General features: G+C 43.8%; 1 protein-coding gene across 1 annotated transcript in view; it reads right to left on the reverse strand.

Annotated features, from left to right (window-relative positions):
• TAOK1 (TAO kinase 1) overlaps positions 1 to 14611 on the reverse strand; it is a 64146-nt gene that overhangs the window by 32870 nt on the left and 16665 nt on the right. Inside the window, exon 2 of the mRNA XM_065036836.1 lies at positions 3442 to 3668. Within this exon, the coding sequence (XP_064892908.1) occupies positions 3442 to 3573 (132 nt within the window). The 5' untranslated portion in view covers positions 3574 to 3668. The remainder of the gene's footprint in view (positions 1 to 3441; positions 3669 to 14611) is intronic.

The raw sequence follows: 14611 nt of genomic DNA on the forward strand, positions 1-14611 counted from the left end.
CCCACAAATCACCTGCTGTGTTTTCAAGGAAAGCAGATGATACAGTGATGGCAGCAACCTAAGGGACCCGTCTTCACATTCCCGTTCAGATTTTCACTTTCTCAGTCCAAATAATATGATTATTTACACTGCACAATAAGTGTACGTAGTTTTTCACACTTCCTGACTTCTGATAGCAACAGTTCAAGGTAAGACTAGACAAGAAGTTTTGTTTCATTCAGCACCGAACCGAGGGCTCATTGACCCCCCAGGAAAGATGCTCCATCAAGACCCAGCATCTCTCCTAAGGATTTCAGCAGCACAGGGGTGCGGTGGAGGAAAAGACCTCTGAGTCTCTCTGATAAGAATCACCAACTCGAATACAAAGTCAAAGGATATAAATCAAAATAACGTGCATCGCAGCACTCACTGATGACTGATGGAAACGCTGATTTTTAGTATATTTGGACGACCAAGCACAGCCTATCAGAACATGGATTAATGAAGTACCGGGACTCCGCCTTTTGTAAAAAGGTTTTTCAGTTGTGTTTTAATTCTGTTGTTCATTAAAAAGAGGTTCCCAGAATTCCCTGTCAGTCTTTATTTCAACCAGTTATGATAAGATTGAACCAATACTATTTTTAGTTTTCTTTCTGTTTGAGAGAATCCTTCCCACCATCTCAGTGATACCGCAGCACCACTGAGGTTGGGGACGATGACTATTTTTGGGCTTTGAGACAAAAAAGGAAGAATAAAATTCTACCTTGTAGATCTTTACTAATTAGAGCCAATCTCCGAAACATTCAAAATCAGTGAAGAATTGCAATAGAACAGGCCAGCAAAAGACTAGAGTAGAGCAGAAGGAACGCAGGTCTAACAAAAGCGAGTGGGTTATTCCTCGGCTCCATCTGCAGCGTTCAGTGCAGCAGGTTTCCCGTGTCAAACCAAAGCTATTATTACACTGCAGAGCAGGGTAAGGATAATACCAAAGTGATTCAGAGGTGCCAGACTTGCAGTTTCTAAGAAACTAAAACCATGAGGTGAACCAGAATTCATGTCAATTATGAAATGAAAAACAAAACAACCAAAAAACTCCCAAACAACAAAATACAAACTTTCTGCCACTGCAGGATGTAACAAAGAAAGAGGTAAGAGTGAACACTCTTATTAAATTTACATTACATGATAACTGGTTAAGTATATCACCCCTTCTTGGGACAATCACTAAAAAGTAAATAAAACTAACAGTGAAAGACTAAACTGCATTTTAAAAAAGGCAGGGGGAAATTTGGAGAATATATGGATTTTTCTACTCGTTAATGACTCCCACATCTATTTATCATCAAAACTTTTGGCCTAGACTACACAATGAAAGCAGCCAGGTGGTGGGGGTGCCGTGTGTGAGAAAACCCCAGCGAGCATCCCCCGATACCGTGGGGCTGGGAAAGAACCAGCTCACCTGACACCCCATGAATGTGAAAAGTCACAGCGTTTCATTTGCTTTTTTAGTTTCCTCGTGATCTTGAATAATTGGAAGAAGACGGTTCCCAGACAAAAGCCATGAGGATGTTACGAGACCAGCTAACCTAAACCATCTAAGTGAATGAGGCTCGTTTATGGCAGATATTTACACTGATACACCCAGCTTTCCTCTGCAAACTCCACACAAAGGGTCAGCATCTGGTGAGCAGAGTAACTCCAGCAGCACTACGAGCAAAGCAAAGGTGGGGTATGTCACCAGCTTTGGCAACGTGCTTTTAAGCAGTTATTCACTCCAATCCAATATGACATTGATTAGAGAAAGTTTAATTGTTTGCATTAACAGAATCAAAATCTTGAGAAAGTGAAGATTTTTCCCTAGCTTTACAGAGGAACAAATGACACAAGACGTACACTCCTCTACCTCAGTTTTTTGCGCTTATTTAATTTACGTTAAATTTCTCTCTCCATGTTGCCTTTCTCATCTTTTGGGCTTGTTGGAGGTATTGAGTACATTACATGAAACAGTTTCAGACTCAAGATCTAAGACCTGCTACTAGTAAAACCATACCGTAATACAACACAAACCTTAGAGGTCAAAACTTCCTAACACAGAAATAGCAACAGAGTATCTTCTTTGTTGGAAACTCTCTCTTACTTGACAAAAATAAAGCCCCCAAATGGGCTGGAACAGTGCAATGTGCTGCTAACTCTTGTATTTTTGCAAGTGCCAAATTGGACGTACTTGCTGTCAAAACAGCACAATCCAAACACCATCAAATAATCACACTCTTTAGTGGATAAACATCAACGTATAATGAACTGGTAGTGGAAAATGGTGGGGAAAAATAAGAAGAATGGCCTAGAAATGAATGACCTCTTACTTTTGATCTGCTTGCAGAAGGAGCTGGTAACAGGCAATCCGCCCTCATGGCAACTACAAATTCAGGCAGTCTGCAAGCACCACGGGGCAGCTTCTTGATGGCGTTTGGGAAGATTTGTCAGTTCCCTCCTTTTATACCCAACTCTTTAACCAAAGTGAGTAAATGAGATGAAGTAAAGGCCACAGGTGAGTAAATTGCGTTAGAAAACACGTCCTCCCCCAGATCTGTTCCCAGACAGTGGAGGCTCATTGTTTTAAGCAGGGAACAAAATTAAGAAGCTTTTCCTAATTAGTTCATCTGTGCTGCATTAAATTTGTGCTGGAAGGTTCCCAACGTGGTCTGCTGCAATTATTAACAATGAATAGGCATCTCATAAAATACTGACACAAATGGTTTTCTGGAGAAAACTCGGCAGGTTTGGCCACACCTCCTATAATTATAAACGTGAAAAGGTTTTCTGAGGAAAATGGTTTTTTAATGAAGGTCTCGCAGTTTGCACTTTGGTTACCAGAGACATCCCAGTGCTGGGATGGGAAAATCCTGCTGTCCAGACGTTCATATCAGGTAAGTTTTATGCAGATGAATACTGGGGTTCTTGCCTGCGGTGGGGAAGGATGTGACAGGACAAATGACAACAAAAGCACCAACACTGAGGTGTCAAACACAAAGAACGGCTCTAAGGGAGCCTGGGGGTATGCAGGAAGGGAGAGAACTCAATTTCTCCCAAGGGACCAGAGATGATAAGGAGACCATCAGACCAAGAGAACTGCATTGCCAGTCAGAACTGATGGAGCAGAAACCCATGTTTTAATTTGCAGATAAATCCCTGCTTGCAGCATAATGATGCACCTAAAAGCAGTAGGCAAGGGCCACATTTCCAATCTTTCTTTTCAGTTTGCATGCAAACACCTTACAGATAGCCCAACTCTGTGAATGGACTGAGACTGTACAGACACACAAGAAAATGCTTCTGCCCCAAAAAGCATATTAAAAGATTCACAGCGGTTTCTGTTCCTCAATATGCTCAAAAAAGCCTATGGCCACAGTTTAAAGGTGAAAAGAGACACAGCTAAAATTCAGAAGTCATGGAACTACTTACAAAATAAACTGCTCCGAAGCTTCCATGGCCAATCTCTCGGAGATCTGTGAAGAGCTTTTCTGGATCTTCTTTGAAGAAGAGCTCTGCGATTTCTGGGTCCTTCAGGCTGCCCGCTCGGCTGGTTGATGGCATCCTGCTGGGCAGAGAGCCGACCGACTATCTGGGTTTAAAGTGCTGCCTCAACCCTTGGTTCATCTGTATGAATGGAGCCTCTTCAGCATGGATTACTGCAAGAAAAAGATTGCAATCCTTCACTGATTATCCTCTTCTCAAAGAGCTAGAAACAAAGCTACAGCTTCCCCTTCCTCCAGAGCGAGGATCCCTGTTGTGTGAAGCGACACAACCTGTCTGCTGGGATAATGTCACAGTCCCGCTGTGACCGTGGCCAAGCATTGCTACAGAACACAAACCAAAACCGAGGCGCTAAATGAGCCCCATTCCGTGCAGAGCGGTCAGCAGAACCGCTTTGACCTGCAGCGATAACCCGCTTGGCACCAGCGAGCCCATTTTACCTTGATACCTCCCTCTGAAGAGTGTCCTTCGGACTTTGCAAAGTGGAAGACACAATTGCATGTGTGTATATATATATATATATATATATATATATATATATATAAAAAATGATCTTTGCAAGAGAAGATACATGGTACACATGCGGTGTACAAACCCCCACTGCCATTTACCAATCTCTACACCTTTTAAATTCAGCTCAGTACCTTATTCTTCTGCAACTGTACGGAAGTTAAGAAGCAGCCAGCGATCAACTTATTTCAGCACGCACGCAGAAACCTTTCTAAAACTTCTCCGTCCACAAGTAAATAACTCATGGTCCTTTTTGTTTGCTTCTCTTACCTAAATTCACGATCTCTACCTTAAAGTGCCTGCTCTTCAGAGTTTTATTTTGCAACCCCCTTCTTTAGAGGAACAGCATCCAGAACCCACTTCCACACACGACGCAAGTCCTTCTACAGTAGCCCATTGGAAACACTTTCTTCAGAGGAACCTGCAACTTCAGCCACAGGGAACATATAAAACCTTTTCTGTGTGCACTGTGCGTTTGCTTTCATTTACTCCAAGTGTGTCTTGGAATCTATCCAGAATAAAGTATTCTGGGTTGTGCTAAAATCTTACTGAATCTTTACAACAGGTGAAGCCAAACGACTATTACAATTAAAACGCACTTTGTTTTTGCCCTCATAAAGGAAGAGCCTGCGTATTGGGATTTCCTCTCAATCCCCTGCAAATTGTCACCAGTAAAAACAATTCTGTGCTGCTGGCAAACAGCTAATCACACAGCTCACTTCTTCCCAAAAATGCTTGTCTGGTCAAGACTAGTGCTTTTTTAATTCATATTTCTTATCCCATCTTTAAAATAAGAGTTTTACATCTTCATAATCAAGAAAAAAAACACCATAAACCTGAGTTTAACCAAGGTATCAGAAGGCCCTGTCCCTGTCCATGTCTCCTCCTTTTGTGGACACTATAAACTCCACCTTTCTCCAAGCCTCTAGACTATCAATGGACCATTTGTTTTCCCCTCCCGGCGGAGCAATTCCTGCAAGAATGGAGAAAGATCCTCCTGCATGTTTCTGCTCAGCGGTGCCCTCTGCACAGCTCCTGCGTGCACAAGCGCCCCCGACCGCCTGCTCCTCCCGACTCCAGATAACATCGCTGCAAGGAGAGCGCGATGGTGCGAGAGGCAGCCAGGACGTACCTGGTGGTGAAGTCTGCAAGAGCCTCCAGTTTCTCTGCTGAAGACACGTGTGGGAGAGAGAACACGGGGAAGCGAAATCCAGCATTTTCAGAGCTTTCCTCCAAGCAGGCGGCATTCAGAAAGATTAATAATGCAACACAAGATGTGCCCCCATGATAGCCCGCTCTCAGGGGCTAAGGAGAAAATGACGTTCAAATCCCAGGGGTGGACCCAATATAAAAACATCACATATTTATGTACATAGAGAAAACACACAGCTATTCACAAGTGCTGTACAGCACTCGTGAGCACATACACACACATTTTGTATCGATGCAGGATCATTGCAGGAGCCTTCAAAGCACCAGCGCACGACACACCAGCTGCCAACGGAGCCGAGATGCACAGAACACGACTGCGATATCTCCACCTTCCGTTGCATAACGCAGTAACTAACACCGTGTGGGAAGGGAAATAATTAGCTTCAATTCAGCCTGTACCTGCAGCATGCTATGGTTATGAAGACTGGAAGAAAAGTTGGGGATTTTTGTTATTGTTCTTTCTTTTCTTTCAAATAAGCCAACAATATTCCACTTGATTCCAGCTCTAACAAGCACATAACACTGAAAAACAACTGTTTCACATTTACAGCCCCCAACGAAACAATAGACAAAAAGCATCAGTCAGAAAAGCGCGAGAAAGGAGCTGGGGGAAGGGAGCTGATAACCAGAGCACACTCAGTATTATTGAAGGAATGTTTCTTGGATCGACGGTAATGATGTCATGTTCCATCTTTTAAGAAGCATCAGATTCTTACAAAAAGGACATTGTTGTTCCAAAGCAACTGCTGCAATCCCAGAATGCCCTTTTCCCTACATCTGTTAGTCAGAGGGGCTCGGCTTGGATAAACCTGCTAATATGGCCCAGCGTCACGTGTGGCCGGAGCGAGCCTGCGTGCCAGAGCCGCGCCGAGGAGGAACCCGCGCACAGCTCACATGGATTACGGCTTTTCCCCCTCCCCACCCACCCCCAGTGCCAAACCAGCCACCACACTCGCTCCTGGTGTCATTTCGGAGCACGGCTCTGCAATGCCACCAACAAACAACACTTTTTACCGCTGCTAAAAGTCTTACCAGGCTCATTGACAACACGGAGTGGGACGCGACCGGGTACTGCGAACAGCACATTGGAGCAGAGCTCATCTGCTGTGATACACCTGCAAACACAGCCTTTCCTCCTCCAATCCTGAGAGCATCGATGCAAATTTAATTATCTGTACTCTTAGAATTAATTGCTGCTTTGAAATGCACGAGAATAAAAACATTAAGTATTAAAACCTATTTAACAGAACAATCACAAATATGTATGTGACACTATGCTTATCATTCGATCTGCTTAGATGGAACAATAAAATGCATTAATGTAAATTCCATCCATAAGAAAGCTTTACACAGTCTCACTTTAAAAAGTGCTCCCATTTTTTACGGATGCTACAATATTCCATTCCTTCGGTTGTCTTTTCACCCAGACAACATGCACGGCCAAGATGTTCTGCCTCCTACCTCACAATAACGACACCTCAACACTTTGGGGAAACGGAAGTGAAGTCAGGAAAAGTGGCATTCAATGTCGTTATTGCATTATTTTAAATGTATTAAAAATGCAGACGAGTTAAGATTATAAAAAAACCTCTGCAATTAAACAGCATGGAAAATTAAACCATATACCAGCAGGCAGGTGGTTTTCTAAATTAGGGTCAAGTTGCACTTGGTATCTTACATTCTTCCGCCAACAGAGTTGCTACAGGTGTTTTTGGCTCGGTGCGGCTATACTGTTAAGCACCATCGTTCCCAGGGGATAGGACTGGTCACCTCACCTCACCTCACCAGGTAGCCGGGTCCTGGTTGTGGCCAAGGGACAAGCCCTGCGAAGGGGACACGTCACCCCCTGCTGTGCCCGTATCCACTGGGTGAACACGCAGCCTACCTACAAACCACCCTGCAGGCTGCTGAAATTAGAGAAAATAAATGCCACCGTTTTTCCTAGCTGTCACTCATACAGAACGAGAATATTGCATTGCATAAATAGAACTACCGGTAACTAGATCAATTGCATAAATACAACTACTGGTACTTAGACCTGCGAGGTGATGTAGGAATATGAGAAAGATTCAAAATAAACCAGGGAATGACCAAAGCACAAGACTGCACCAACCATTTCCATGTAGTAGGCCAACTAACTACTTTTAGTTAGTGGCTACGATTTAATAGCGTAAATTACACCGATTCCAGGCCAAAACGTTTTATCAAATTACTTTCATCTGAACAACTACCAGTTAGTAGAAACTTCATCCACAAAAGTCTCTGAGTCAATCAGACTCAGCCCCTGTAATGACGGCTGTATTCAGAGAACACACCCCAAACCACTGACAGGAGGAAGCTGAAGATGAGGACGGGGCAGGACCTGATTCTCCGCAGTTTTGTGCCTCCCTGCCCCGTCACCTGCGGCTCCAGGAGGACCCAGCCCTGTGACTAACAACCCCGGGATCCTGCAGAGCACAACGAGCAAAGCTCCTAATGCTCAGCTGCCATATTTAAAGTGTATATTTAAGCCTTATCCTCCAGAGACCTCAGAGAAATTAAAATCTGTCCACAGTAAAATACCTGATGGCTGTCAGCGTCATCGACAACCGTTTTCATGTAGTAGTGTACTTAACCTTCCCTGCAAAGCTGAGATTTCCACCTATCCATTGTGTTATTTCTCAAGTTCACATCCAGAGCAACCCACTGACCGTGACAGTGACCAGAACGTATTAGGCTACACTAAACATAAGTGCATCAAAGCATCTGTAGTTCCTTAAGACAGTTCAAAAGTTTGTAGAAACCAAAATGTGACAATCACCATACAGGCTTGCTTGTAGATTATCAGCATTAAAAAGCAGAGCACTTCACCTGTACAAATGAAGTTTTGAGGAATCAACATATTCAACTTCAAAAAAATGCCCTGGTAACCCACCAAGTGTTGCGGACGTTTCTTAAAACCTCTCTTAACCCAGGCTCTGGTCCACCTAGTTGACTCTTTTTCCCTCTTCTGACAGTAGCCGAGCAAGTCTCGCATCGCACACGGGAACACGAGTGACTCCGCTCGCAGCAGAAGGCGACAGTTTCCTCCGACACCTAAAATCCGCTTCCCGTCCGTGCTCAATTACACCGCGGCAGATGGTACCGAGACAGTTGTATTCTAGGTGACTATCACAATGGAAAGTCGACTGGCATCACCAAGCCTCTCGGAACGAACGGCAATTTTAGTCACTCGATTCATACGAAACCACATACCACAGACCACTGGCGTACTTGGGTAAGCTTCTCCCAAGCTAACAACACGTTACTCTTTCTCCTCCTACTTCTGCAGTTTGGAAATCTGCCTAGAGTGGTAATTAAGGGGGGGAAAATATTCCAGGAATTAAATAAGAAAAACCTGGAAATTCAGCAAGTGGCATTTAGCTGCTTCTGTGCCCTGAAAAAGGGGCAAAAAGGCACTTGGGGACCATCTCCCGTGGGATCCTGCTAACTTAGTTTTACCACTTACTAGTGAGCTACAACTGCGATTAAAAAACGCTGACAAAGTAACAAACTTGCCTTAATTATCTTAAAATGACTCTTTATGTACACTTGTTCTCCCCACTGGATCCACTAGGACAAACTGTCATGATGGAAAAGGGAGGTGCGGATGAATTGCGTTCTACAAGACACTGTTAAAACACACTTAATATTCAGAAGAAAAAACCAAAGCGCTGTCACAAAAGTGATTAAAAAAGGAAACCATCCTGAAACAATGCCAGCCACAAGAACAAAGACACCTGGAGTGGGCTGAGAAAAGTGGCTTGTGGAAGGTAACTGCAGACCGTGGAAAGCCCCATGGAGGTGTTGCTCTTTTCTACGTTGCTTTTCAGTCTCGAGCTTCTGCCCGCGAGATGCTCCTCTGCTTTCTGCCATCCCCAGGGGAAGGGAAAACCAAGAGTGGCCGGTCCCTGAGGCAGGAGCCCCTTCTGCTGCCAAAGCCTGAAGCGGGGGAGATCTCAGAGACATGCTGGACCCTCCATACCTTGCGCTGTGCCAGCACGGAGCGCTTTGTGTGGTCCCCAGCCCCGCGTAGAGTTGTGTGACAACAGAGCTGCACATGAACCGAGACCCCCCTGCAGCAGTTCACAAGAGAATGGTCATCAAACGCTGTCCCCCCTTGTATCTTTCACATTCCCTCCTCTGTGTATTTCTAGAAGGAACAGACTAGAAGTGTACGATAAATCTGCACCTGCATATTATGGTGAATTGTGGTAGAACCTCTGTTCAAACAGGCTTTTCTTCCCCAAGCTGGTAAATTCTTCTTCACCTGACAAAGCGCAATCCTACCACTCCAGTAAGATTCCTTTTTCAATGTCTTTTAAAAGGATCTTTTAGGAATGGTTCTACCCTGGAAAAATCTCTTTGCAGATATTTTTTCTTTCTTTCTCTGCTTCTCCACCTGTATTTTCTCTTGTACTCTATTTCTTCACAGAATAGCCTTAGGAAGACACTTTTATGTGAGTACTGCTTGCATTTCCTATACGTGCACCTGCAGACTGTGTGGCTTACTTTGATTTCCTCTCAAGATTCTGACACTAAAATGCCCATCATCAACTCTCGGAATTACGCACCCCAGCGCCCCTTCTGATCCCCCCGAGCCGCTCTGCTGGCTCTTTGCTTTCCAGGAACGCCACCAGCAAAAGGGTCGGAAAGCAACGTTTCCCAAACCCCCGTTGACAAGCCCAGGATCTGTGTTTCTGGGTTGGGCTGGGTGTAAATGTTTGTTCGGCTGATCCACATCAGCAGTAAAGCCAACAGTGCAATAATAATCCTGTGCTTGCTACTTAAAGGAAACAGTTTTCTGTATTTCTGATTATTTCTCCCATCTTCCCAGTTTTCCAAGTAATGGAAAAGATAAACTCTGTGTAAAAGACAGATATTCTGAGCAAACTAAATATATTTTGACAAGTTACATATGCCTGTTATAAACAAACATCAATATACCCAATGCTAACAGTACTCCTGAAAATACTAGTTTTGTTAACCAGCAAGTTTTGCAATGTCACTTGAGAAACACCAAATTTACCACTGAGTCCACCACATCACACAAATAAAAGACATTACTGATGCACCTGAAAGAAATATTCATGCCAAGATGCATCCTGTATTTTTTTCTCCTACTTGAAACAAAATATCCCATGGGATCAACAGTTAGACCTACAGAACAGCTGAAGAACAGCCAGCATTCACTTCTCAAAGACCAATGTCATGAACATTCAAGAAGCGCGAACCGTTCCCTGCCATATTCAACACCAACATCTCCCGAATGTCTTCGCTTCTGATAGTTCTGGTACATTTATTAAGAAGGTCAGCTCTAAATTTAGTAATTCCTTAGGCTAGCAAAGCTATGAGGAAGGCAACTGGAAAAAATGAAATCTTCTGTCCCCCTTCTTTTGCAATTAATTAAGTTCATAGTCGTTGCCAAGTCTTTTCCTTTACTATGTGAAGCACGGCATTAATGCACATTCTGTGACTAAATCACCTTCAACTTTGGGACTATAGAGCGTACGCTGTGACGATTCCAGTGCAGGACACGCTGTGCGGGCAGCACATGGGCCAGGAAGAGGTTAATGAGCAGCCAGCTGATGAGTCAATTAAGTCCAGAGGCCAAAATACTGGGAAACTCCTGCTGCCCCTCAAAAAAACCTAAAAATATTAGTCAGATACCCTAATGGGACTTGAGTCTAAAAAACCCTTTTCTTGACCCCTAAGCAATTTTGGCCCAGAATAATAAATATAGTAGGCATAAGCAAATTAGCTATTTTAGATTAAGCATAAATAACTCAGAAATAAGCTACTAAACTAACAATATAGATAATTACTCTTGAGAAAAAAAGTAATTAAAAAGTAGTGGTATCACACACAGTTTTAGAAAGGTGGTCTGAAAGCAAATATTGAAAGCCTTTATGTCCGATAAGTTGGAAAATAAATATGTTTAAATTGAGCTTGGAACTGAATTCACTGGGGTGCGGGAGAACACAAGGATGCACATCCAGCCCGACATGTCCCACCCTCCCCAGGCCACAGCTCAGACTCGTATTTGAGCAAGTGAACCTGGTGAAACTGAAGCTGATAGGAAGAACCTAAGGTAGAAAATAAAGTCAAATACAAATGGAAAAATCCAAGTGAAAGCCAGTGTGGGAATAGTGTTAGAAGCCAAGGTGTGACAGCGAGAAGCCCCGGGCGGTCACCCAGCCTGCTCCACTGCTGCGCTGGAAAAAGCCACGCAGGAGGCACGGGGAACAGCGCAAAGCCAATGAGCAGGTGTAACGTATGGTGCTGTCACAGACCGTACAACAAGAAAGCTGGTCCTTCAATAAACTCATACATTAAACACCGCTGACCTATGGGGATGAGTAAGTAGCTGCCCTGAGTCTGACGTAGCTCCGGTGACATTTGCTTTGGTCACAACTGTCTCCTTCCAACAGCTGCTGCTCCACAGAAGCTCCTCACAAGGGCTGCAGCCAAATTGGAGAATTAATTGAACGAATAATTAGTGGAAGTAACATGCTAATCACCCGGTGACTGCGATACACCAAGAACTAACAAGCCAAACATTTATGCACTAGACTATGTGTCATTAAAACAACAGAACGACTCAAAAGGATATTAAAAAAGAAATGGGCAGTCTTGTATACAAAATTAGTAGGAGTATTAATTAGTCATAGGTGGAGAACAGAAACATCACCTCTGAACCCTGAGCTGAAATACTGATACGAAACTGAAAAAAAGCAAGAGGTCAGATACATAATAACATGTTTTCAGCAAGGGAAAAGGCCTTTGTGACCAGAGCGACCATGGGTACTGTGCAGAACCTGCATAATATTTGCATTTAAGATCTGGAACAGGAGGGAAGGGAACATGACAAGTTTTAGTGAGGGCAGCTGACAGTATCAGAAAGTACACAGGAACCTTAAAAACTAACGTGAGCGAACAAGAAGGCAGGAGATGAAAGCTCAAAAAAGTAAAGAATGATCAAGCACATACCTACTCGTAAACTAAACAGAACTCGGAGCTGAGTCTTGTACAGACAGCTCAACGAAAATAACTGCATAGTTATACACTGACAGACTTGTAAAACAAAACAAAACAAATGACATGAATCAATTAGGAAAATATAGAATTTCTGACCATACATTAACGAAATCTCTGCCATGGTCTGCTCCTGGCTATTATTCTTCACTCGTATCTAGCAATAAAATGAAAGTACAGTACAAAAAGGCCTCAGACATAAGAAGTCATCAATGCCCGAGAAGACAAGCTAAGCTTGAAAAGGTGTCAGAGTTCCAAATCCTACCCAAGAAGGCCATGTCAGGTGCTTGGACTTCAAGACCACAAGGAAGAGTCCATAAGACATAAGAGCAGCATCTATGTAACAGAGTGAAGGAATTCAACCGAACAAGCTACAAAGAGCAAAATTAATCTGCAGAAATTACTGCAAGGTACTGAGCCGGAGTGACACAAACATTGGTGTTTAAATTAAACATGTGCAGGAGTCAGAACATCCCCAGACAGGTCAGGTAAGGTATCCTGAGCGCTCCCGGCGCTTCTGCTGAAACATCCCGTTGCTGCCGCTGCCAGGAACAGAAGGCAGGACCAGGCAGGCGATGCCTTAGATTCTGGGTGACAATTTTTGTATTGTTATTCTTCTAGAGTCAAACAAGCATCATCAAAAAATACTTTGTCAGGAAAAAGGTCAATTTGTCCAGTTTTACTGAAGCTCAGGTTGAGTATTTATTTTTCCTGTCTCCACATGACTGGGCAGAACAACTTTTTACACAGCACGCAGCAATGGGGTGAGTCAAATAACCAAAAGCAAACAACAACAAACAGAAAACCACCTTTTTCACTCTGTTACCTACTTGAAGAAATGCTTCTCCAGTGGCTTCTGCGAGGTCTAGATTACTTCTCTTTATGCCTTCCACTTCAGTTTTCAGTGTGTTATTAAGATAACAAGCACACCTTTTAATTTGATGAGTTTTATCTGCTTTTATGGGGAAAACACTCATTTCAACTAATATACAAAACAGTTTAGGTAGCAGTGGTTCAGACACAGAATGTGTCTCAATTGGACAGTTACCGTCATAGGACTGAGGGTCCTCTTAAGTCCTGTTCCTGCTATTTTAAGCAACTATATAATAGAATTCAATCATCGAATAATAACCAACTCCCAAGAACTTCTCAAAGCCACTACTCTGATTACAAGGCTGCTCCAGAAACCCACTCCTATTACAATTAGGAACCAATTTGAGATTAAGAACTGATTAAGACTGATTTACAGCTTGTATTCACTTGTCAGTTCGCACTGATCTACTCTTTTGCCCACACTGTCCTTAAAAGTTTAAACGGTTTTCTTCCCTTTTCAACATTAAGGGATAACCACAAGTAAAGAGATACAAGATGTGTCTTTTTAGCTGAAAAAAGGGATGGGACAAGAAGCATATGAGAACCACTGTCCTCTCCATTCCGCTGCCAGCAGCTGGTCCACTTTTCTTCCCGACACTGCCTAGGATGCTCTTGCTCCCCATCACCTTCCCCAACTGCCATGGCTGAGGAAAATGATGCTGCTGTAAGGAACGCAACAGCTTCTGGCCAAGACTTAAAACTAAGTATCAGGGGCACTGCCCAAAATCTGTCCTGGATCCCAGGGGATGGCGGATGCAGAGCCAAGCGCATCCCATGTGCTCGTGGTCCTGCACTTCCAGGTGGGAGCACAGAGACCTCCCCGTCCCGGCACGTGGTCTGTTTACCCAATGCCATAAACCTGGAAGATTTATTGTAGAAGCTCTGGGATCCCTTTTGCCCAGCAACAGACATCACCGCAGCGAGGGACAAGACTGAAGCAGGAGAAGTTTCCTCTCCTGCTTCCCAGATTCAGGCAGTCACCACAGCGGCTCCGTTTGCTGACATCTTATCTCCTATGTGCTTATAGACCCATTACCATAGTAACCAAATTCCTCAGAACATCAAATGTAATTTTTTTATCTAGTGTATTAGAACAAAATTATTAAGGTTACAAAGGCAAGCACTCCAAAATTAGACGGTGTCAGAATTCAGACTGCCATCTCCCTTCCCAACCCATCTTCACTTGCTGCCTCCCTTCCCATCTCCACGCCTGCTAACCCCAGGCTCCATTTCTCCACCAGCTGCAGCTCCTTCCTCTCTGCAGCCCCAGTTTGCACTTTACTCCTGTCCTGACATATTCTCATCGCTCCTCTCTCATCTGACTTTCATCCCTCCTGCATTCACACCAGGCGTTTTCCTCCTCCACACCGCCTGGGTGCTCTCCAGGAATGATTCACTGAACGCAGGACAGAGATTCCTGACGGTCTAGGAACTGGGAACAAGAGGAGCC

This window comes from Columba livia, chromosome 20, assembly GCF_036013475.1.
Source record: "Columba livia isolate bColLiv1 breed racing homer chromosome 20, bColLiv1.pat.W.v2, whole genome shotgun sequence".
In the NCBI taxonomy this organism is placed as follows: Eukaryota; Metazoa; Chordata; class Aves; order Columbiformes; family Columbidae; genus Columba; species Columba livia.